We start from the raw sequence: 21,622 nt of genomic DNA, 5'->3' as shown, positions 1-21,622 counted from the left end.
TTTTTTTTTTTTGGGATAAATAATATTTTTTTTTACTTCATTTTACCAGTGTCATGAAGTACAATATGTGACGAAAAAACAATCTCAGAACGGCCTGGATAAGTCAAAACGTTTTAAAGTTATCACCACTTAAAATGACACTGGTCAGATTTGTAAAAAAAATGGCCTGGTCCTTAAGGTGAAATAAGGTTGTTTCCTAAAGGGGTTAAGTCAGTAGCCTCCTAGTTTACTTTTTTTCACCCTAAATAAAAAACCCTCCTGTTATGGTATGTTCTCACAGTTTTTTTTGTGAGGATTTTGGTGCTATGTAGGTGGAGTCCTTCTTCAGCAGGCTGTTTCCTAGCCACAGCCAGATGCGATCTGAGGTCTGCAAGTAAAACTGGCCATACACATACGGTTAAGCTGCCAGATATATCTTGTGTTAGTTGTCACCTAGGAAAATTAAAGGATAGGGCAATCACCTCTCTCCCCCAAGATTCATCTGTCAGGGGACAGCCAATAGCTCCTCATACAGACTGTTGACTGAACCCGGTTCAGCCCATATTACTACAATATGTATGGTGGCCTTAGGAAATAGAATACACTGGATATCTTCTGGCACACACACATTTTAATACAGGACTGAACTGGATTAAAGAAAAGGACAATCTCATGTTAAGTACTGCTGGTATTTTTATTTTTTTTATATTTTTTTTAAGTAACGTACACAAAGACGACTATCATTTTATTACTCAGTTACAAGAAGATCTATATAACAGTGATCTTCCATTTCAAGGTTAAAAAGATAAAGGTTCATTAATAGTCAATGAGATCTAAGGAGAAGTACACTACTGGAATTTAGAAGGCGATTTCTATACTCTACTTTCGTAGTAGAACAGGATTACTGATAATGATGGGCAACAAGTTAAACATAGGCTCTATCTTCTAGCAAGGCTTTTAACTATTTAAGTACATATGCTCACTACCATCCTTCCCAGTTACAGTACTCATGCAGTAGTATTGAAGAATGTGCCTAAAATCACAACTTTACTGCTCCACTCTTCTAAAGCTACTCAGTTACCACAATGAATCATAGTTGAAACGGACTTGCAGCAAATACTTCATCCGGACCTGATGGTTGTCGTACACAATGTACTCATTGTAATTTAGTGTGTAGCCATCGCTATTATTCAGACCTGTGTCTATGAGAGGGCCCATGGGGACCACACAATCTTCACTGTAAAAAAGAAGCAAAAGCAGAAATGAGCTCTGGAGGAGAATAAGGAGATGACACCATTTTTGTGTAAATTTCCGCATGTAAACAGGAGTTGGTGGCTGGTTTTGCGGACTTGTAAATTCATGCACCATCTGACACAACTGATAAATATTCCCCTATATGTGTACTGTACTTACTGTTTAATGCTCTTTTGGGGGTCTGGAATGCTACGGCCTACGCCTTTGGTGCAGTGTTTGCCTTTTAGTTTCTTTTGAGCATCATAATCTGCAGCAAGAAGTTCATTACATTCACCAAGTGCGACCTGATAGAGACAGAAATGTGGTCAGTACAAAAGAATACAATAATTACCACCCAGAGGTATAGAACAGAATAGAAATAATGACCATTTTACATGTGCAGCTTTTCAGTATTCTAGCTACAAGTTTAATTAGTAAGGTCCCACCCAAAGTAAGCCTTTTCTGTCAAACAGATGTGTCAGAAAATGCCACCAGGGGAGATCCTTAAAGGGGTTGTCCAGGTTCAGAGCTGAACCCGGACATCCCTCCATTTTCACCCCGGCAGCCCCCCTGACATGAGCATCAGAGCAGTTCATGCTCCGATGCTCTCCTTTGCCCTGCGCTAAATTGCACAGGGCAAAGGTATTTTTAGGAGTTCTGGTGACATACCGGGGCTCTCCATGGGGCTGACAGGAACCCTGGTGACGTCACCGGCACTGATGGGCGGGATTTAGCTCTGCCCTAGCCAGTAAAACGGCTAGGGCAGAGCTAAAGCCCGCCTCTCAGAGCTGTCTGGGTGAAAATAAGGGTATGTCCAGGTTCAGCTCTGAACCTGGACAACCCCTTTAATGCTGAAACTCTGTTGGAACTTTTCATTGAATTTTGTGATACCCTGACTAGAATATGATGAGATTTCTTACGAACTCTATAAAGAGTGATGTGGACTATGTTTTAGGAGAATTTGACTAGTTGTTTTTTTTTTTACATTGCCCTGTGCTGTAATAAACTGTATGTCACACAGATCTGCTCTTAGTTGTGGACAGGCAAAGCAGAATCCCTGAATTCACATAATCTTCCATCTACTCAAGAGGATTAATACAGATAATGCACAGTAGCATCCTTTTATAAATATACAGCACAACGCTCACTAATGCTGGTGTAAATGTTGGAATAATATGTTGCAGCGAGCGGTCTGCATACAGGTTTGAAACTGGCTTTCATATAACATAATAAAGCAATATGACAGGACGATGTCCAAGAACAGATTGTTAGAAAAAAATAATTATTTTACGCAAATACAAGTGGTGGTGCTGCCCAGGAAAACCAGACTCCCCACAGGCAAAGCACAGCATGAAGCACTTACTGTCACAATGAAGGAAACTTCAATGGTAGAGGCTTTTGGCTGTCATTTGGATCTGTCTAATCAAGCTAGCCTTATAAAGTGAAATCAGTCACCTCTTGGCCAAGCACTAATCAAAACCCAGGCCTATCAGGACAATTCTCTCCCTTGTCCACACAGCACAAGTGGTGCGGCGGCCGAATGTTGCTGCCACTGTTCCACTTTCTCACTCATGTGATCCTGCGGCACAGACCTGCTGTCTCCCCTCCTACCCACGTCCGAGCCCAGTCAGCAGTCAACATTCCAGGAGTGTTCAAATTGATCGTTCTTAACCAAAAACAGATCAATCCAAGAGAATGGACCCCTTATCTCAAAGACTTCAGAAGTAGTGTTTTAGATGGGGTCAATCAGACATGGATATTAGCCTCAAGACCAGAACAGGAATCAAACTCTAGATCCGCTAGTATCCACGGTAGAAACCCGGGTCAGTCCAAGTCATTAGTACCACTTTATCCTCCTTCCTATATTAGATACTAAAGAACATCAAGCCTGAAGGCGTCCAGTGTTTCTTCTTGTTCCTGGTGAGCTAACCATATCTAAAAGGTGAAATCCTCCTAGCATCCTCTTCTTATTAAAGACCCTTTTCGTAGGGCTCAATTTTTCACCCAGGTTAAAGGGGTTCTCCGAGACTCCATATACTTAGGGTAGGTCATAGGGTTGTTGCGGGTATCGAAAAATCAATACTTTTTTACAAGTATCGATTCGGTACTGTGATTTGCACTTTTTCGATACTGGGCTACGCAGCCCATTATCTCCTATGACACAACATGGCGCTCCGCCAGAAAGACAGTGGAGAAGGCGGGAGGGAGAAGGAGGGAGGCCGCCGCTGAGCCCAATGGAGTAAGCGGGCTCTGAAGATGCCTGCACCACTGCCACCAATGACTGTGCGTTTAATTAAAGGAGGAGGAGGGACGGGGGAGGTAATAAACTGCTGCGCCCCGCCGTCTGACTCCGTCTGAGACGAGTGAGCGCTGAGCTCAGCGAACGGCACCAGCGGCAGCAGAGCAGCCTCCTCCTCCGTCCTGACTCCTAACTGAGTCACTCACGCTTGTCATGTGTACTCCTTTGAGTCCTCCCAGCGTCAGCCCGAGCCCCAGAGTCAGTGAGACTGAGCACTGAAAAGCAGCCAGCCCAGCATAGCAGGTACCTAGCCTAGCCCACAGCCAGACCCAGTGCAGGAGTGATGATTAGCCTGCCTCAAAATAAAGGCAGGCAAAAAACATATCTATAGGAAAGACAGCCAGCAAGATTTGGGGTTAATGAGACTCATTAACCCCAATCTTGCCACTACCCATGTTTTAAACATAATGGGGGGTCACTTATTTTTAATGTCAGGCTGGGCACATGCTTTTGGAGTCTTTGGAATGGACCCCATGTGCCTCACATTAATAGTAAGTGACCCCCAAAGTACCATCTAACATAATAGGCAACATAGGGTTAATGTGAGTTGCAGAATACAGGTCATTATTAATATGAGGCACATAGATTGAATTCATAAGACTGTGCTGCCAAATAGCAAGTGACTGTTGTAGCTCATACATTAACCCCATGTTGACCATTATGCAAGAATATGGATATACTTGATGATAGGGTTATTTCGTTATTATGAGGCACATGGGGGGGGTTTGTCACCAGAAACGGTTGTACCTGTGCAATTGTGCATCACAATCACAATTACCCTATGATGTAACGTGGCCCCAGCACCACAATGTATATCATGTAGCAGCTGACCTCACAGCCTCTTACAACCCCAATCTGTGTTGATTTTTGTGAAGCCCATTCCCCCTCCCCAACCACCACTACACCACCTAGTGAATGAGGTGTGGTTTAAAGGGGTTCTGCACTTTCATTTAAGGCTACTTTCACACTTGCGCTTGATCGGATCCGTTCTGAACGGATCTGATCATATTAATGCAGACGGAGGCTCCGTTCAGTACGGATCCGTCTGCATTAATAACTTAGAAAAATTTCTAAGTGCGCAAGATGCCTGAGCGGATCCGTTCAGACTTTCAATGTAAAGTCAATGCGGGACGGATCCGCTTGAAGATTGAGCCATATGGTGTCATCTTCAAGCGGATCCGTTCCCATTGACTTACATTGTAAGTCTGGACGGATCCGCACGGCCAGGCGGACAGCTGAACGCTGCAAGCAGCGTTCAGCTGTCCGCCTGGCCGTGCGGAGGCGAGCGGAGCGGAGGCTGAGCACCGCCAGACTGATGCAGTCTGAGCGGATCCGCATCCATTCAGACTGCATCAGGGCTGGACGGAAGCGTTCTGCTCCGCTCGTGAGCTCCTTCAAACGGAGCTCACGAGCGGACAGCAGAACGCTAGTGTGAAAGTAGCCTAATTAACTGATGATCTATCCTCTGGATGTTTGAGAAGGCAGCGGCGCTCCAGCAGCGCCACGGCTTTATCACTGTTTACTGCCGGCCCAGTGACATCACAACTAGCGTGGGCGGGGCTAAGCTCTTCACTTGAATGGAGCTTAGCCCCGCCCACGCTAGTTGATACTAGTCGTGAGGTGACGTCAGTGGGCCGGCGGTAAACAGTCAAACAGTGATAAGGCCGTGGCGCTGCTGGAGTGCCGCTGCCTTCTCAAACAGCTGATCGGTGGGTGTCCCGGGTGTCCGACCCCCACCAATCAGAAGCTGATGATCTATCCAGAGGATAGTTAAATAAAAGTGCAGAATCCCTGTAAGCCATTGAAAAATATGCATAATTTTTTTTCACAACTAGAACCACACTGACCGACCTAAAATCATGTGGCCATTGTGCCACAAGCAAATCACTATGAAGTTGAGAGACACTGTGAACAATGCACTGTAATCAAAAGGCTTTTTTGTTTTTATTTTATTTTCGCGTGGTATCGAATGGTATCGAGTATCGCAATACTTTTTCATGGTATCGAAATCGAATCAAAATTTTGGTATCGCAACAACTCTAGTAGGTCATCAGTATTTTATCGTGGGGGTCCAACACTCGGGACTCCTGCCAATCAGCTGTTTGAGATGGCAGAAATGCTCGCAGTAGTGCTGCAGCCTTCTCTCAGTTTTTCCTAGGTCAGTAAAGACACGTTCATCGGTCACATGGCCTAGGCGCAGCTCAGCCCCAGACGTAAATAGGGCTGAGCACGATACCAAGCACAGTCACTCATAGGAGAACCAATACCTTCTCAAACAGCTGATTGGTGGGGTCCCGGGTGTCAAACCACTCATCAGTATTAAAGTCTTGGAAAACCCCTTTATGCAACTCTTCATTGTGGAAGCTGTTGTATTAAGAGGGCGTACATTTTTTCTGCGCAATTGATCCAAACTACCGTTAAGGCCAAATTCCAAAAACATTAAAGTATTTTTTTTCCACTAGTGCAAAGCGAGACAGTTCCATCAGTTGCTCTTTTCTGGTCTGGATCTGGACCTTGATTTTAGTTTCCTAAAGGGTCAGGTCAGCTTTTATTCGGTCCTTTTTCAGTGCCTTTTGGTCACCAATTTAGCTATCAATACTGTACCTTACAATAGGCATGGCTCATATTATGCCTTTCTTCTGTCAGCCTACTCCTCATGGGACCTTACCATTATCTTGCTACTTGCTGTCTATTCTGTTTGAACCACTGAACAATTGTCCCTCTACTTCCTTTCTTGGAAGTTAGCCTTTTGATGGCAATCCCCTCCATCACCTTGTAACCAATTTGGCATCCCTTTCCTGTAGCTGTTCATTCTGATGATCCTCATTTCAATACCTCTTGCTGGAGTGTCAGTCAGGGAAGTTCTAGAATCAGTGTGTCACTAATAGGTATCAACTAAAGCTGCTGGAAGCTGTGCACTAGTTTTCATTTTATGCCAATACTTGATTACCCATGGTGGTGTAAAGCCGGTCATACACATTACATAAATTGTTGGCTGTCAAACATCTAATGTGTATGGAGAGGTATCCTGACTGTCCCCTGATTGCAGATTTAGGGAGTGGGATGATAAGGATGAAGTAGTTGAATTTCATCTGCCGGATTTTTTTTCACTTAGGGAGTGAAGAGGAGTCCAGCAGAGGCTTTGTCCCATCTACCTGTTCAGGACAGATGCCATGGTGGACATTAGTATGAGGTGGGTGGGGTGGTAGAGACAGCTAACATGTATGGCTGGACTAAGATTTAGAGGGCTTGGATCAATACTAAATTCTCGCCAAATCCAGCTAACGTTAGACAAGATCCATCATGTAAATTGAAATCTATACATAAAATATCAGTTCTGCCCCAAACAAGAATCCACATAACAGTTGCCATTACCTCCGATAGCAGAATAATTCCCACATTCTTATCTCGAGTTGTGAAGCAATAATTTGCACTCTTTGAGGAGACATCAGCAAAATATATTCCTTTTCCAAACTAGAGAGAAATTGCATATATTATAAAACAATACCCTGGCAATTCCGGAGGTTAGTCGCTTTATTTCACTGAATCATAAAGTAAGAAAGCGTCAGATGGAAAAAGTAGAGTGCAAGCACTGGCACTAACCATTGTAAAGCAGGGAGATTATGTAATGGACTTCTACAACTCCCTTAAAGGGAGTCTGTCATCAAAGTTTCACCTTTTTAACCCTTCCCATAGCTTTCTAGCAGCCTTACAGTTAATAAAAACGTTACCTTTATGAGCAATTCTGGACTTATAAAACCGGCAAAAAACAATTTAGTAGCATATGCAAATGAGGGCTCGCAAGTGCCCAGGGGTGCCGTTACCCTCGTAGGTGCCCAGCTAGCTCAGCCTTAATTGTCGCTTCCCCCCGCCCATCCTTTCCCTCTGACCGCCCATCTACTTACTTCTTGTTTCGCCGAGATCCCGCGCCTGCGCACTGCGATGCCCATTCCTTGTACGGCATCACAGTAATTAATGTGCATGCGCCGGCTTCACGCCGTTAGCCGGCGCATGTGCATTAATTACTGTAATTCCGTACAAGGAATGGGCATCACAGTGCGTATGCGCGGGATCTCGGCGAAACAAGAAGTAAGTAGATGGGCGGTCAGAGGGAAAGGATGGGCAGGGGGAAGCGACAATTAAGGCTGAGCTAGCTGGGCACCTACGAGGGTAACTGCGCCCCTGGGCACTTGCGAGCCCTCATTTGCATATCCTACTAAGTTGTTTTTTGACGGTTTTATAAGTCCAGGATTGCTCATAAAGGTAATGTTTTTATTAACTGTAAGGCTGCTAGAAAGCTATGGGAAGGGTTAAAAAGGTGAAACTTTGATGACAGACTCCCTTTAAGGCCTCATGCACACGACAGTTTATTTTCATGGTCCGCAAAAACGGGGTCCGTAGGTCCGTGATCCATGACCGTTTTTTCGTCCGTGGGTCTTCCTTGATTTTTGGAGGATCCACGGACATGAAAAAAAAGTCGTTTTGGCGTCCGCCTGGCCGTGCGGAGCCAAACGGATCTGTCCTGAATTACAATGCAAGTCAATAGGGACGGATCCGTTTGATGTTGACACAATATGGTGCCATTTCAAACGGATCCGTCCCCATTGACTTTCAATGTAAAGTCTGGAGTTCTTTTATACCATCGGATTGGAGTTTTCTCCAATCCGATGGTATATTTTAACTTGAAGCGTCCCCATCACCATGGTGCGGCACCTGAGGAGTTAATTGTACTATCATATCCCCCTGTAAGAGATCGGGTGCTGCCAGGCAGCAGGGGGCAGTCTTGTACAAAGTTTGTAGTGTATTCTAACTAGAAGCGTCCCCATCACCATGGGAACGCCTCTGTGTTAGAATATACTGTCGGATATGAGTTTTCACGAAGTGAAAACTTAGATCTGAAAAAGCTTTTATGCAGACGGATCTTCGGATCCGTCTGTATGAAAGCAACCTACGGCCACGGATCACGGACACGGATGCCAATCTTGTGTGCATCCGTGTTCTTTCACGGACCCATTGACTTGATTGGGTCCGTGAACCGTTGTCCGTCAAAAAAATAGGACAGGTCATATTTTTTTGACGGACAGGATACACGGATCACGGCCTCGGCTGCAAAACGGTGCATTTTCCGATTTTTCCACGGACCCATTGAAATTCAATGGGTCCGCGAAAAAAAACGGAAAACGGCACAACGGCCACGGATGCACACAACGGTCGTGTGCATGAGGCCTAAAGGGATTTTCCCATCACAGACAAAATCGCTAGGATATGCCCCCATTGTCTGATAGATGCAGATCCCACCTCTTGGACCCACACCTACCACGAGAACAGGGCCTTTAAAGTTGTGGAGGGCGCACTGTGCATGCGCAGCTGCCCTCTATTCATTTCTATGGGGCTATTTCTGTTAGCCGCATAGAAATGAATGCGAGCGGTGACCACGCAAGCACAGTGCGCTCCCATTCACTTGTATGGGGAGAGCGCTTGGCGGTGGCCAGATCTCGGAAGACCAGGGGTCCTCCAGCCACCGCTCTCCCTGTAGGTGCGATATGCCCCCATTGTCTGTGATAGAAATACCCCATTAAACATTTATCTCAAACACAAACAGGCATCAAAACTGCCTTATACTATTACCTATGCCAGCTTTAAATCCCAGTTTTTTTTAATCATAATTGTATACCGCAGGTATTTCATACTGACATATAATGTAGCTTTTGGTATTCTTATTCTAGTTATGTGTGCCAAATAATAGACTGCAGTTTTAGCATACTGTAGGGTCTTTTTTCCACCCTCTTCTAACAGAATTTGTTCATGATTAAACCATGTAAATAAGTAATACATAAAATACCACAAGCTACTCTAAAAGACTCATGGCACACATGTGATAAGACTACTATGGAGCTTAACGGGGTGCAACATTGGAGGGCGGTAATAATGCACCAAATCCTGCAGAATGTTACATACCATGTACCCAGTTATTGGAGCCTCTTTAGGAGCAACGCGGAGGCCCTGGCTAAGTATGCCAACCCAGTTAGACAAACGAGATCCATGCCACAAAAGCATCCTGTGGAAGTAATGCAGATGGTTATATTCATTAACAAAGTATATGAACAAAAATCTCACATTTTCTGCAACGTTAAAGGGCTCCAATGACTGGCTGTGACCAAAGCCAAAATCTCATTTACACCTCCTAATAGGAGTGAGAGGGGAATCTATCACCTAGAGCAGGCATCCTCAAACTGCGGCCCTCCAGCTGTTGCAAAACTACAACTCCCAGCATGCCCGAGCAGCCTACAGGTATCAGCCTACAGCAGGGCATTGTGGGGGTTGTAGTTTTACAACAGCTGGAGGGCCGCAGTTTGAGGATGCCTGACCTAGAGTCAGAGCACGCTAGATGCCTCTTCTTTAAACCATCTATGCTAAGTAGGCCTACAGAAGAGGCCTCTGGCTTGCTATGGTTAACCACTTAAGGACCACAGGTTTATACCCCTCTAGTGACCAGGCCCTTTTTTACAAATTGGCACTCCACAACTTTAGCGGTTTATTGCTCGGTCATGCAACTTACCACCCAAATGAATTTTACCTCCTTTTCTTCTCACTAATAGAGCTTTCATTTGGTGGTATTTCATTGCTGCTGACATTTTAACTTTTTTTGTTATTAATTGAAATTTTACGATTTTTTTGCAAAAAAATGACATTTTTCAATTTCAGTTGTAAAATTTTGCAAAAAAAAAAACGACATCCATATATACATTTTTCGCTAAATTTATTGTTCTACATGTCTTTGATAAAAAAAAATGTTTGGGTAAAAAATAAATGGTTTGGGTAAAAGTTATAGCGTTTACAAACTATGGTACAAAAATGTGAATTTCCGCTTTTTGAAGCAGCTCTGACTTTCTGAGCACCTGTCATGTTTCCTGAGGTTCTACAATGCCCAGACAGTAGAAAACCCCCACAAATGACCCCATTTCGGAAAGTAGACACCCTAAGGTATTCGCTGATGGGCATAGTGAGTTCATAGAACTTTTTATTTTTTGTCACAAGCTAGCGGAAAATGATTATTTTTTTCTTACTAAGTCTCATATTCCACTAACTTGTGACAAAAAACTAAAACTTCCATGAACTCACTATGCCCATCACAAAATACCTTGGGGTGTCTTCTTTCCAAAATGGGGTCACTTGTGGGGTAGTTATACTGCCCTGGCATTCTAGGGGCCCAGATGCGTGAGAAGAAGTTTGAAATCAAAATCTGTAAAAAATGACCGGTGAAATCCGAAAGGTGCTCTTTGGAATGTGTGCCCCTTTGCCCATCTAGGCTGCAAAAAAGTGTCACACATGTGGTATCGCCGTACTCAGGAGAAGTTGGGCAATGTGTTTTGGGGTGTCATTTTACATATACCCATGCTGGGTGAGATAAATATCTTGGTCAAATGCCGACTTTGTATAAAAAAAATGGGAAAAGTTGTCTTTTGCAGAGATATTTCTCTCACCCAGCATGGGTATATGTAAAATGACACCCCAAAACACATTCCCCAACTTCTCCTGAGTACGGCGATACCACATGTGTGACACTTTTTTGCAGCCTAGATGCGCAAATGGGCACACATTCCAAAGAGCACCTTTAGGATTTCACCGGCCATTTTTTACAGATTTTGATTTCAAACTACTTACCACACATTTGGGCCCCTAGAATGCCAGGGCAGTATAACTACCCCACAAGTGACCCCATTTTGGAAAGAAGACACCCTAAGGTATTTCGTGAGGGGTATGGTGAGTTTATGGAATTTTTTTTTTTTTGTCACAAGTTAGTGGAATATGAGACTTTGTAAGAAAAAAAATCTAAAAAAAAAAATCAGCAGTTTCCGCTAACTTGGGACAAAAAATAAAAAATTCTAGGAACTCGACATACCCCTCACGGAATACCTTGGGGTGTCTTTCCAAAATGGGGTCACTTGTGGGGTAGTTATACTGCCCTGGCATTCTAGGGGCCCAAATGTGTGGTAAGTAGTTTGAAATCAAAATCTGTAAAAAATGGCCGGTGAAATCCTAAAGGTGCTCTTTGGAATGTGGGCCCATTTGCGCATCTAGGCTGCAAAAAAGTGTCACACATGTGGTATCGCCGTACTCGGGAGAAGTTGGGCAATGTGTTTTGGGGTGTCATTTTACATATACCCATGCTGGGTGAGATAAATATCTTGGTCAAATGCCGACTTTGTATAAAAAAAATGGGAAAAGTTGTCTTTTGCAGAGATATTTCTCTCACCCAGCATGGGTATATGTAAAATGACACCCCAAAACACATTCCCCAACTTCTCCTGAGTACGGCGATACCACATGTGTGACACTTTTTTGCAGCCTAGATGCGCAAAGCGGTCCAAATTCCTTTTAGGAGGGCATTTTTTGACATTTGGATCCCAGACTTCTTCTCACGCTTTCGGGCCCCTAAAAAGCCAGGGCAGTATAAATACCCCACATGTGACCCCATTTTGGAAAGAAGACACCCCAAGGTATTCAATGAGGGGCATGGCGAGTTCATATAAAAAAAAAATTTGGGCACAAGTTAGCGGAATTTTTTTGTTTTTTCTCACAAAGTCTCCCTTTCCGCTAACTTGGGACAAAAAATGTCAATCTTTCATGGACTCAATATGCCCCTCACGGAATACCTTGGGGTGTCTTCTTTCCGAAATGGGGTCACATGTGGGGTATTTATACTGCCCTGGCATTTTAGGGGCCCTAAAGCGTCAGAAGAAGTCTGGAATATAAATGTCAAAAAAAAATTACGCATTTGGATTCTGTGAGGGGTATGGTGAGTTCATGTGAGATTTTATTTTTTGACAAGTTAGTGGAATATGAGACTTTGTAAGAAAAAAAAAATACATATTTCCGCTAACTTGGGCCAAAAAAATGTCTGAATGGAGCCTTACAGGGGGGTGATCAATGACAGGGGGGTGATCAGGGAGTGTATATGGGGTGATCACCCCCCTGTCACTGATCACCCCTCTGAAAGGCTCCATTCAGACGTCCATATGTTTTTTACGGATCCACGGATACATGGATCGGATCCGCAAAACACATATGGACGTCTGAATGGAGCCTTACAGGGGGGTGATCAATGACAGGGGGGTGATCAGGGAGTGTATATGGGGTGATCACCCCCCTGTCATTGATCACCCCCCTGTAAGGCTCCATTCAGACGTCCGTATGCGTTTTGCGGATCCGATCCATGGATGCGTGGATCCGTAAAACACATACGGGCGTCTGAATGGAGCCTTACAGGGGGGTGATCAATGACAGGGGGGTGATCAATGACAGGGGGTGATCAGGGAGTGTATATGGGGTGATCACCCGCCTGTCATTAATCACCCCCCTGTAAGGCTCCATTCAGACGTCCGTATGTGTTTTGCGGATCCGATCCATGTATCCGTGGATCCGTAAAAATCATACGGACCTCTGAATGGAGCCTTACAGGGGGGTGATCAATGACAGGGGGGTGATCAGGGAGTCTATATGGGGTGATCATTGGTTCATAAAGGGTTAATAAGTGACGGGGGGGGGGGGGGGGGGGGTGTAGTGTAGTGTAGTGGTGTTTGGTGCTACCTGTGTCCTCTGGTGGTCGATCCAAACAAAAGGGACCACCAGAGGACCAGGTAGCAGGTATATTAGACGCTGTTATCAAAACAGCGTCTAATATACCTGTTAGGGGTTAAAAAAAATCACATCTCCAGCCTGCCAGCGAGCGATCGCCGCTGGCAGGCTGGAGATCCACTCTCTTACCTTCCGTTCCTGTGAGCGCGCGTTCACAGGAAATCTCAGCTCACGCGAGATGACGCCAATCGGCGTTAGCGTAGCCTGGGAGAGCCGCCGCAATGACGCCTTTCGGCGTTAGCGTGGCGGCAAGCGGTTAAATAGGCGACAGGCTCACACGTCAGAACATCACTGAAGTTGACTTTAAAGAATTCAAGGCTTTTTGTTTTTGGCACACCAATGTTAGGCTAGGTTCACATCGCCGTTTATTTTTCTGTTCTTCTGATCCTTCAGAATTACAGAAAAAAAAAAAAACTATTCTGTATTTTAAGCGTCCGTTATACTCATTTATGCACCGGAGCTGGAGAGGTAGGTTTATTATATTTTTTTTAATGTCTTATTGGAGGTCTAATCTGAAGAAGTGCAGGCTGGGGGGGGGGGGGGGGGGGGTGTCTGACTAGATTCTGGGGGAGGGGGCCTGATCTGAGTTTAGGGGGGCTGATGGGGGCTGATCTGAGGATGGGGGTGTCTGATCTGAGGCTAATGGATGGTGGGGAGGGTCTGATGAAGGTCTCATCTGAGGCTGGGGGGTCTGATCTGAGGCTGGTGGATCTGATGGGTGCTAAACTGAGGCTGGGGGGTCTGATCTGAGGCTGGGGGGTCTGATGGGGGCTGATCTGAGGCTGGGGGGTCTGATCTGAGGCTGGGAGGTCTGATGGGGGCTGATCTGAGGCTGGGAGGTCTGATGGGGGCTGATCTGAGGCTGGGAGGGGTCTGATCTGAGGCTGGAGGGGTCTGATCTGAGGCTGATGGAGACTTGGGGGGTCTGATCTGAGGCTGATGGAGACTTGGGGGGGTCTGATCTGAGGCTGGTGGATCTGATGGGTGCTGAACTGAGGCTGGGGGGGTCTGATGGGGGCTGATCTGAGGCTGGGGGTCTGATCTGAGGCTGGGGGTCTGATCTGAGGCTGGGGGTCTGATGGGGGCTGATCTGAGGCTGGGGGGTCTGATGGGGGCTGATCTGAGGCTGGAGGGGTCTGATCTGAGGCTGATGGAGACTTGGGGGGTCTGATCTGAGGCTGATGGAGACTTGGGGGGTCTGATCTGAAGCTGATGGAGACTTGGTGGGGTCTGATCTGAGGCTGATGGAGACTTGGGGGGGTCTGATCTGAGGCTGATGGAGACTTGGGGGGGGGGGGGGGTCTGATCTGAGGCAGTCATTTCCCACAAAAATATATATCAATCTGCTCAGCAACTCCTGCTCTATAATATGTTATCTGCAGCTCAGACACCAGTTCAACCTGACAGGTTCCCTTTAAAAGGTTAATTGGATATAATTCTCTTTAACCCATTAGTAGTACAGAACAGACCTGTTGGGTAGATCTTCTCGAAAGCGGTCTTCAGTCTCTTTCTGTACACAGAAAACATTCAAGAGTGTCATGGTGTAGTCATTGTGGGTTGGACCATGGGTGCTTTGCAAGTAACGCTCAATAAGCTATTGAGAAATAATGGAAAAGGTCAGTCATCCAGCACCGATCGCAAGAACCAAAGTGGGTATAACAAAGTTTACAAGGGTTTTTTCATTTTTTGGGTTGGTTGGTTTTACCAAATACACAGCTTATTTATTATATAACAATAAGTTTGGACACCTTCAAACATACTTTGTGCAAGAATACTTCATGGTTTAAAAGATATCTGCTTTTATTCAGTGAACAGTAACCTTAACTGTGTATTTCCAGAGGCCAAAGATCCTGGCCACGTGATGGCTATTAGGGCCACAGCGCAATTATAAAAGCTGGGTTTTGTTGAATATTCACATCGAATTATTGCAAGCAGAAAACATTGAAAAATTGAATCTAGAAAATCATAGAACTGAACATTATAACATAAATAACCTGCCTGTAGTACATTTAGGCTTTTTTCATTTCCATTTCATTTGGCTTCATCCTTTTACATGCTACAGTTTATTTCTTACTTTTGTTTAACAGTCGACTTTTACCTGAAATTCACTTGACTTTTTGTCTAAAGGCTCCAAATTGCAGTGTAACTGTCTGTACTGTCTGTCCACTGGATGCTCGTGGGACCGGAGATCTAAACTGGCTAACTTTACAGCAATCTGTATATCGCTCAAAGCCTAGAAACATAAAGGGGTTCAATTACGGTATTTTAATGATAATTAGACATGTGCTATAATGACCTTTACAGCTATTGTTAGGGTCAGATCTAATAGTAATTAATAAACAATTAAAGCGGTTTTCCAGGATGTGGATAGTGATGACCTACCCTGAGAATATAAGATGGTGGGGGTCTGACATCTGGCACCTTCACCGATTCTGTTTCAGGCGCAAGCACTGGAAACTACATAGTGTGTGGAGCTGTAAGCAGACGTCTCTGTACGGCAGCTCAGCTTCTATTCAAGCAGAAAGCTACACAGTTGATGAAGCCTTCTGCCCCTGCTCCTTACACTGTATAGATTTTGCCGTGGCGGCATACAGAAACGACTGATGGGTGGGGTTGCCGAACACCCACCGATCTGATATTGATCACCTATCCTTAAGATAGGTCATAAATCTCTGCAGCACATCTCAGTAGAATATGAAAGGTTTGATGCTGGGAAAAAGTAGAGCCAATCATGCAGAACTTATTTTATACTGACTTTGTGATCTGGCTCTACGCTCTAGTATGCAGTTACATAAGGGCAACGTGCCCATATCTATGTAATAGTTAGCTTGTGTTACCAAATACTGTGCTAGGTAAAGTGCTATAGAAAATGATACTTATTTACCCATGATAATCCTTAATAAATGCCCTTTAATGTCTGTGAAAAATGGATGACAATCTCTATGGGTATGGTAGTGGCAGACATTAACGCAGCCCTCCAGTTCAAGAAAAACTAATATTAACTGGAGAATAAGCAGAACACTTGCCTGACGACTAATGGAAACGCAGTCTGGTAATATGAAAATGGCAGAATATTAGAATATTTAAGGGGGCTTGCTCATCATGACAATCTCTGTCATTATGCTGTACTAGGACATCCAACAGGACAGACCCCACTTGGTTCTTACACTAGAAGCCAGAGTGGAATAGTTATCATGTAATACAACAGCCACTACAGGAAATATCTGGTTTGCTAGCGTTTTCCCCAACAAAGTCAACTATTATTACTTTTATAGAAAGGGAAAACTGATGTGATATAGGGATGTGCTCCAACTCTTACCTCAAGAAGACGCACTTTCAAGACTAGTTCTTGTACTGTCCTTATCAGAGGTGGTGTCTTGAGCCTACACATAAGCAACACATGTCAATTTAGTTGCTATGACATAAAGACACGTACTGTATGAATATGAGGTAAAGTAAAATACTAACCCAAAGTCGTGAGGAATCCGGGTGTAAAACTCATTGCAAGCCTCCACAAGTTCCTTACCAAATTTTTGTTTTTTGATACAGTTCTCTAAACGCTGGAGGGAACTATACCCAGCCCGGATCTGCTCCACAGTTAGCTTTCCTAGACAAGAACCCAAAGATATGTCGGCTTGAACATTTTTTCTTAGGAAACTAAACGTTCATTTTATTGAAAATCTGAACATGCTGTCTCACCAAGAGGAGCTTTCTTAGTGTCATACTTCATCTCCAGCACAGTTTCCTCCATGTTCTGCAAATTACAGATGAGCTTTAACAATTCCTGAACTGAATTATCTAGCTTGGACTCCACTTTAGGAACTATAGCTGGCTTATCCACCTCCACAATATTTTCTTCTTCCTATGGAAAAGACAGACATAGTGAGCTTTATCTAGATAACCTCAAAACAGAACAAACTGTGTGACAGCAAAAATATGAAATGCACAGTAAGTAGCATATAGTAAACTAGCTTTGTAAGGACTGTACACGCACATGCATGCTTCTGTTGCACATCCTTAGCCTAAAATATTCTACACCCTTTTCACATGACACAATAGCATTAGGGGAAAGAATCTTCAACTTGGCATAATATAGAAGTCATGTAATAGTAGGACTTCATTTATAGATACAAAGTTTTACAACTAGGCATTAAAGGAAAAAAATCTAATAAAGTGATGTGACCACTCCCAACGATTTCCATAAAGGGTCCATGTTTCTCTAGATGTCCTGCACTAGGCACGACACAGCTTTTCCCTGACGTGTTTACCAAAATTTATATCCTTATTAAAGCTTTTTGTTAGCTGAAGGTTTCACTTACCTTTATGGTTGAGTTATAATCCAGACGCAGAAAATCATATTTACCAGGTACCTTTTCAAAATCATCGCGTTCAGTCCAAAGATTTTTTGTCTTATCAAAAAACCTGGAAAAATACAACAAGGAGCTGAAAAGTAAGGTTACTGCCACCAAGCAATAAAAATTATTTCGATGGAAACGGAGCTGACCAGACAGATCTGAGGCTTTGCATGAACCAGAAAACGTCCACCTTGAAAATCAATTTCGAACTGATATATAAATATGATCTTCAGAAAAACTTGAGCAACATTGTAAATATATTGTATTACATATCTATAAACTATATTATAGTCCTGAGCAGTATTCACAATTCTGCTAGTTTCCAATGGAAATAGATAAAAAGCTTGTTATCAGACATGACCTTTTTAACCTTTTCACTGCCAGTGTATTTTACACCTTTGGTAGACAGGGAAGTTCTGCAGTTCTGACATGTACAAATAAAGGCGGGTTCGCATTAGCGTTAGCAATTCCTAACCGTTTTGTTTCTTTATAAATGACGGAAAAAAAAGTCCTGCCGATAGGATGTATAACGGAACAAAATGGAACCATTATTTGTGTCCATAGAAATGTATTAGGACGGAGCAAAACTGAATGCCTCCTAAAGGGTTCCGTTTTGCATTTCGTCCTAAAATCCCTTTATATAATGGAATTTCTAACTCTAATGCGAACCCACCCTAAAACCTAAATTACAAATCAAACTAACCCCCAATTACTAATATATTTTCTGAAAGTAGACACATGGCATATTGTCACGATGCCACTCGGCACTTCATGCACGCAGACATCTTCATGCAATGTTGGGACATAATTACATTTTTCACAAAATTGCATAAAAGATGAAAATATTGGCTAGAAGTGTGATTCTAGTAGTACGTTATATGCACCACATCTCGTAAAAATAAAAGTTCAACATGTGCAGAATTCATACATACCACTTAGGCCTAAATTTACATGCACATAGCTTCATAAAATTACGGGCAATGGAAAGACCAAAAGGGGTTTTCATGTTTAAAGGGATTCTGTCACCTCCCCTCAGCCAAAAAACAATTTAAAAGCAGCCATGCAGCACAGCTTACCTGGATTAGGCTGTGCTGTTTTATCTTGAAATCCGTCCAGCAGTTACTTCAAAAAACGACTTTGATCAATAAGGAAATGCGTCCTGAAGGTGCCCAGAGGGGCGTTTTTTTCTTCCTAGTGAGCCCAGTACCGCCCCTCTTTCAGTGCCCAGCCCGCCTTCCTTGTATTTTCTAACCGCCGCCTCCAGCCTGCCACAGCCTCCCCTCCCTCTCGCCGAACGAAGTCTCGCACAGGCGCAGTACCCACTGAGGGCTGCGCCTGTGCGATCATCAGGAGACTGAGGGCGGCAGCTTCATCTTCGTCACTGGGCATGCGCCGAGCCCAGTGACGTCCGATGCTCGCTCTTCCCTCAGTCAGCAGGGAAGAGCGAGCATCGGACGTCACTGGGCTCGGCGCATGCCCAGTGACGAAGATGAAGCTGCCGCCCTCAGTCTCCTGATGATCGCACAGGCGCAGCCCTCAGTGGGTACTGCGCCTGTGCGAGACTTCGTTCGGCGTGAGGGAGGGGGAGGAGAGGGAGGGGAGGCTGTGGCAGGCTGGGGGCGGCGGTTAGAAAATACAAGGAAGGCGGGCTGGGCACTGAAAGAGGGGCGGTACTGGGCTCACTAGGAAGAAAAAAACGCCCCTCTGGGCACCTTCAGGACGCATTTCCTTATTGATCAAAGTCGTTTTTTGAAGTAACTGCTGGACGGATTTCAAGATAAAACAGCACAGCCTAATCCAGGTAAGCTGTGCTGCATGGCTGCTTTTAAATCGTTTTTTGGCTGAGGGGAGGTGACAGAATCCCTTTAAATGTACATCCTTTAACAATTATTTCTAAAGATAGCTGTAATTTTGTAATGTATTTCTTTTACCGTTATTGCTCCTACCGTTTTGTGTTGTAGTCACATGACCATATCGATCAGCTCCTTATTTCCTGGGATGTTATCTCATTGGGAGTATCAAAGCAGCAACAGAAGCAGTAATAGAGGAAATGTAACTAGCTAGGTGAGAGGAGCTATAAACTAGCTGGGTGTTAGGGGGACCATGCTGGAGCTGTGGCAGAGAAAGGAGAAGTGCATGCATCATGGGTGTGGTTGGATATAGCAACACAAAGTGCTACATACAGGAGACCAAAATGATTGGTTCACATGGTGAAAACGAGTTCAAATTGAAAAGAAAGCATAAGTAAGATGTAGTACATGTGATAAGTAAAGAAGAACGAATTTCTCAAAAAATCGATCCGGCGGTTCGCCAAATTTTGAGAAAAGATTTAATTCATCTGAATTTATTTGCGGCGAATCGCATTAAAAAACAGCTATTTCCTGGCTGCAGAGAGCCTGTATAGTGATGTAGAACAATGTGCCTTGCTGTAATACGCATAGGGAATCTGCTGTGGTAGTGAAACAATACTGTGAGTCAGTATGACATGCACATGACAGGCATCGCTCTTAGAATCACTGCATACTTCACTTATTTGGGCAGTTACGGGGCAAAAACTGACCAAATAAGTGAAGTGTGAAATCAGCCTTACAGGTCAATGTTAGGGCCAAGAAAAAGCGCACTCCTTTTACACCGTCATCGGCTGATTCCACATAGATGTCTACAGAACCTGTTCTATTAAACGCTTATACAAGTAGAGCCCCCTGATAGAAGAGGAGAGGGTGTCAGCAGTAAGTTTGTGTTGATGTCACTGATTATTTTGCCCTTCCTCTGATCCGTCAGAACAATAACCCCCCAAAAAACGGATCCTGTCTGTTGAGCATCCGCCTTCACTCGGTCAGCATTTGGTCAGTAATCCATCAGTATTTTGATACTTTGGAGAGAGTTCAGAGAAGAGCTACTAAACTGGTACATGGATTGCAGGATAAAACTTACCAGGAAAGGTTAAAGGACCTTAACATGTATAGCTTGTAAGACAGACAAGATAGAGGGGATATGATAGAAACTTTTAAATACATAAAGGGAATCAACAAGGTAAAAGAGGAGAGAATATTTTAAAAGCAGAATTTTTTTTACAAGAGGACACATTTTTAACTTAGAGAGGCAAAGGTTTAAAAGTAATATCGGTAAGTATTACTTTACTGAGAGAGTAGTGGATGCATGGAATAGCCTTCCTGCAGAAGTGGTAGCTGCAAATACAGTGAAGGAGTTTAACCATGCATGGGATAGGCATAAGGCCATCCTTCATATAAGATAGGGCCAGGGGTTATCATCTGCCGACACATTCTATGTTTCTAAAGCAAAAGAAAAATCAGGAGTGGATCCAAAACAGAGATGACACGTGAATGGAATATGTGCATGTCTTCTGTGTTTTGTACCCACTCCTGCTTTTGGCTACCAAATCATAAGCCAATTCTGATGCAAAATAGAGAGACCATGTCATACAGGCTTTACAGCTGCTACATAGACAGGATCTGTTGTGCGTCTCATTTTTCCTTCCGACAGATCAGAAGAAGGGTCAAATAAATGATGATGCCAACCAGGCCAAAAGGCAAAATAGTTGCCCAGTCATGGAGTGGGGAGGGTGGGAACAGCATGAGAAGTCCACAGAGTGGCACAGTGACATAGTGGTGAAGTGGCAGCAGCATGAGGAGACCACAGAGTAGTGATGTTGCAGCAGCAGCATGAGGAGACCACAAAGTGGTGATTTGGCAGCAGCATGAGGAGACCACAGAGTGGCACAATGACAGAGTGTGGAGGTGGCAGCAGCAGCATGAGGAGACCACAGAGTGGCTCAGAGACCGAATTGTGAGTTGGCAGCAGCTTGAGGAGACCACAGAGTGGCAAGGTGACATGTGGAGGTGGCAGTAGCATGAGGAGACCCCAGAGTGGCACAATTACAGAGTGTGGAGGTGGCAGCAGCATCAAGAGGAGGCCACAGACTGGCAATGTGACATAGTGTGGAGGTGGTAACAGCAGCATGAGGAGACCTGAGTGGTGAAGTGGCAGCAGCATCAGGAGACCACAGAGTGACCCGGTGACAGAGTGGGGAGGTGGGTGGCAATAACAGTACCTGCTGACGATGGTGGGTGTAAGAAGAAGAACTTGGCAAGCTGCT

The 21,622-nt window shown here is 44.3% G+C and overlaps 1 protein-coding gene across 1 annotated transcript in view; it reads right to left on the bottom strand.

Annotated features, from left to right (window-relative positions):
* Positions 1-654: 654 nt before the first annotated feature.
* LOC122928431 (poly [ADP-ribose] polymerase 2-like) overlaps positions 655-21,622 on the bottom strand; it is a 25,821-nt gene continuing 4,853 nt past the window's right edge. The window contains exons 2-11 of the mRNA XM_044281254.1: positions 17,470-17,572; positions 16,850-17,012; positions 16,619-16,757; positions 16,470-16,533; positions 15,249-15,383; positions 14,620-14,744; positions 9,470-9,569; positions 6,887-6,985; positions 1,393-1,517; positions 655-1,216 (exon numbers count right to left, since the gene is read on the bottom strand). Of these exons, the coding sequence (XP_044137189.1) occupies positions 1,057-1,216; positions 1,393-1,517; positions 6,887-6,985; positions 9,470-9,569; positions 14,620-14,744; positions 15,249-15,383; positions 16,470-16,533; positions 16,619-16,757; positions 16,850-17,012; positions 17,470-17,572 (1,213 nt within the window). The 3' untranslated portion in view covers positions 655-1,056. The remainder of the gene's footprint in view (positions 1,217-1,392; positions 1,518-6,886; positions 6,986-9,469; positions 9,570-14,619; positions 14,745-15,248; positions 15,384-16,469; positions 16,534-16,618; positions 16,758-16,849; positions 17,013-17,469; positions 17,573-21,622) is intronic.

The sequence above is a fragment of the Bufo gargarizans genome, chromosome 1 (genome assembly GCF_014858855.1).
Source record: "Bufo gargarizans isolate SCDJY-AF-19 chromosome 1, ASM1485885v1, whole genome shotgun sequence".
In the NCBI taxonomy this organism is placed as follows: Eukaryota; Metazoa; Chordata; class Amphibia; order Anura; family Bufonidae; genus Bufo; species Bufo gargarizans.
The sequence above is the reverse complement of the archived record's forward strand: the minus strand, read 5'-3'. Positions and strand labels throughout refer to the sequence as shown.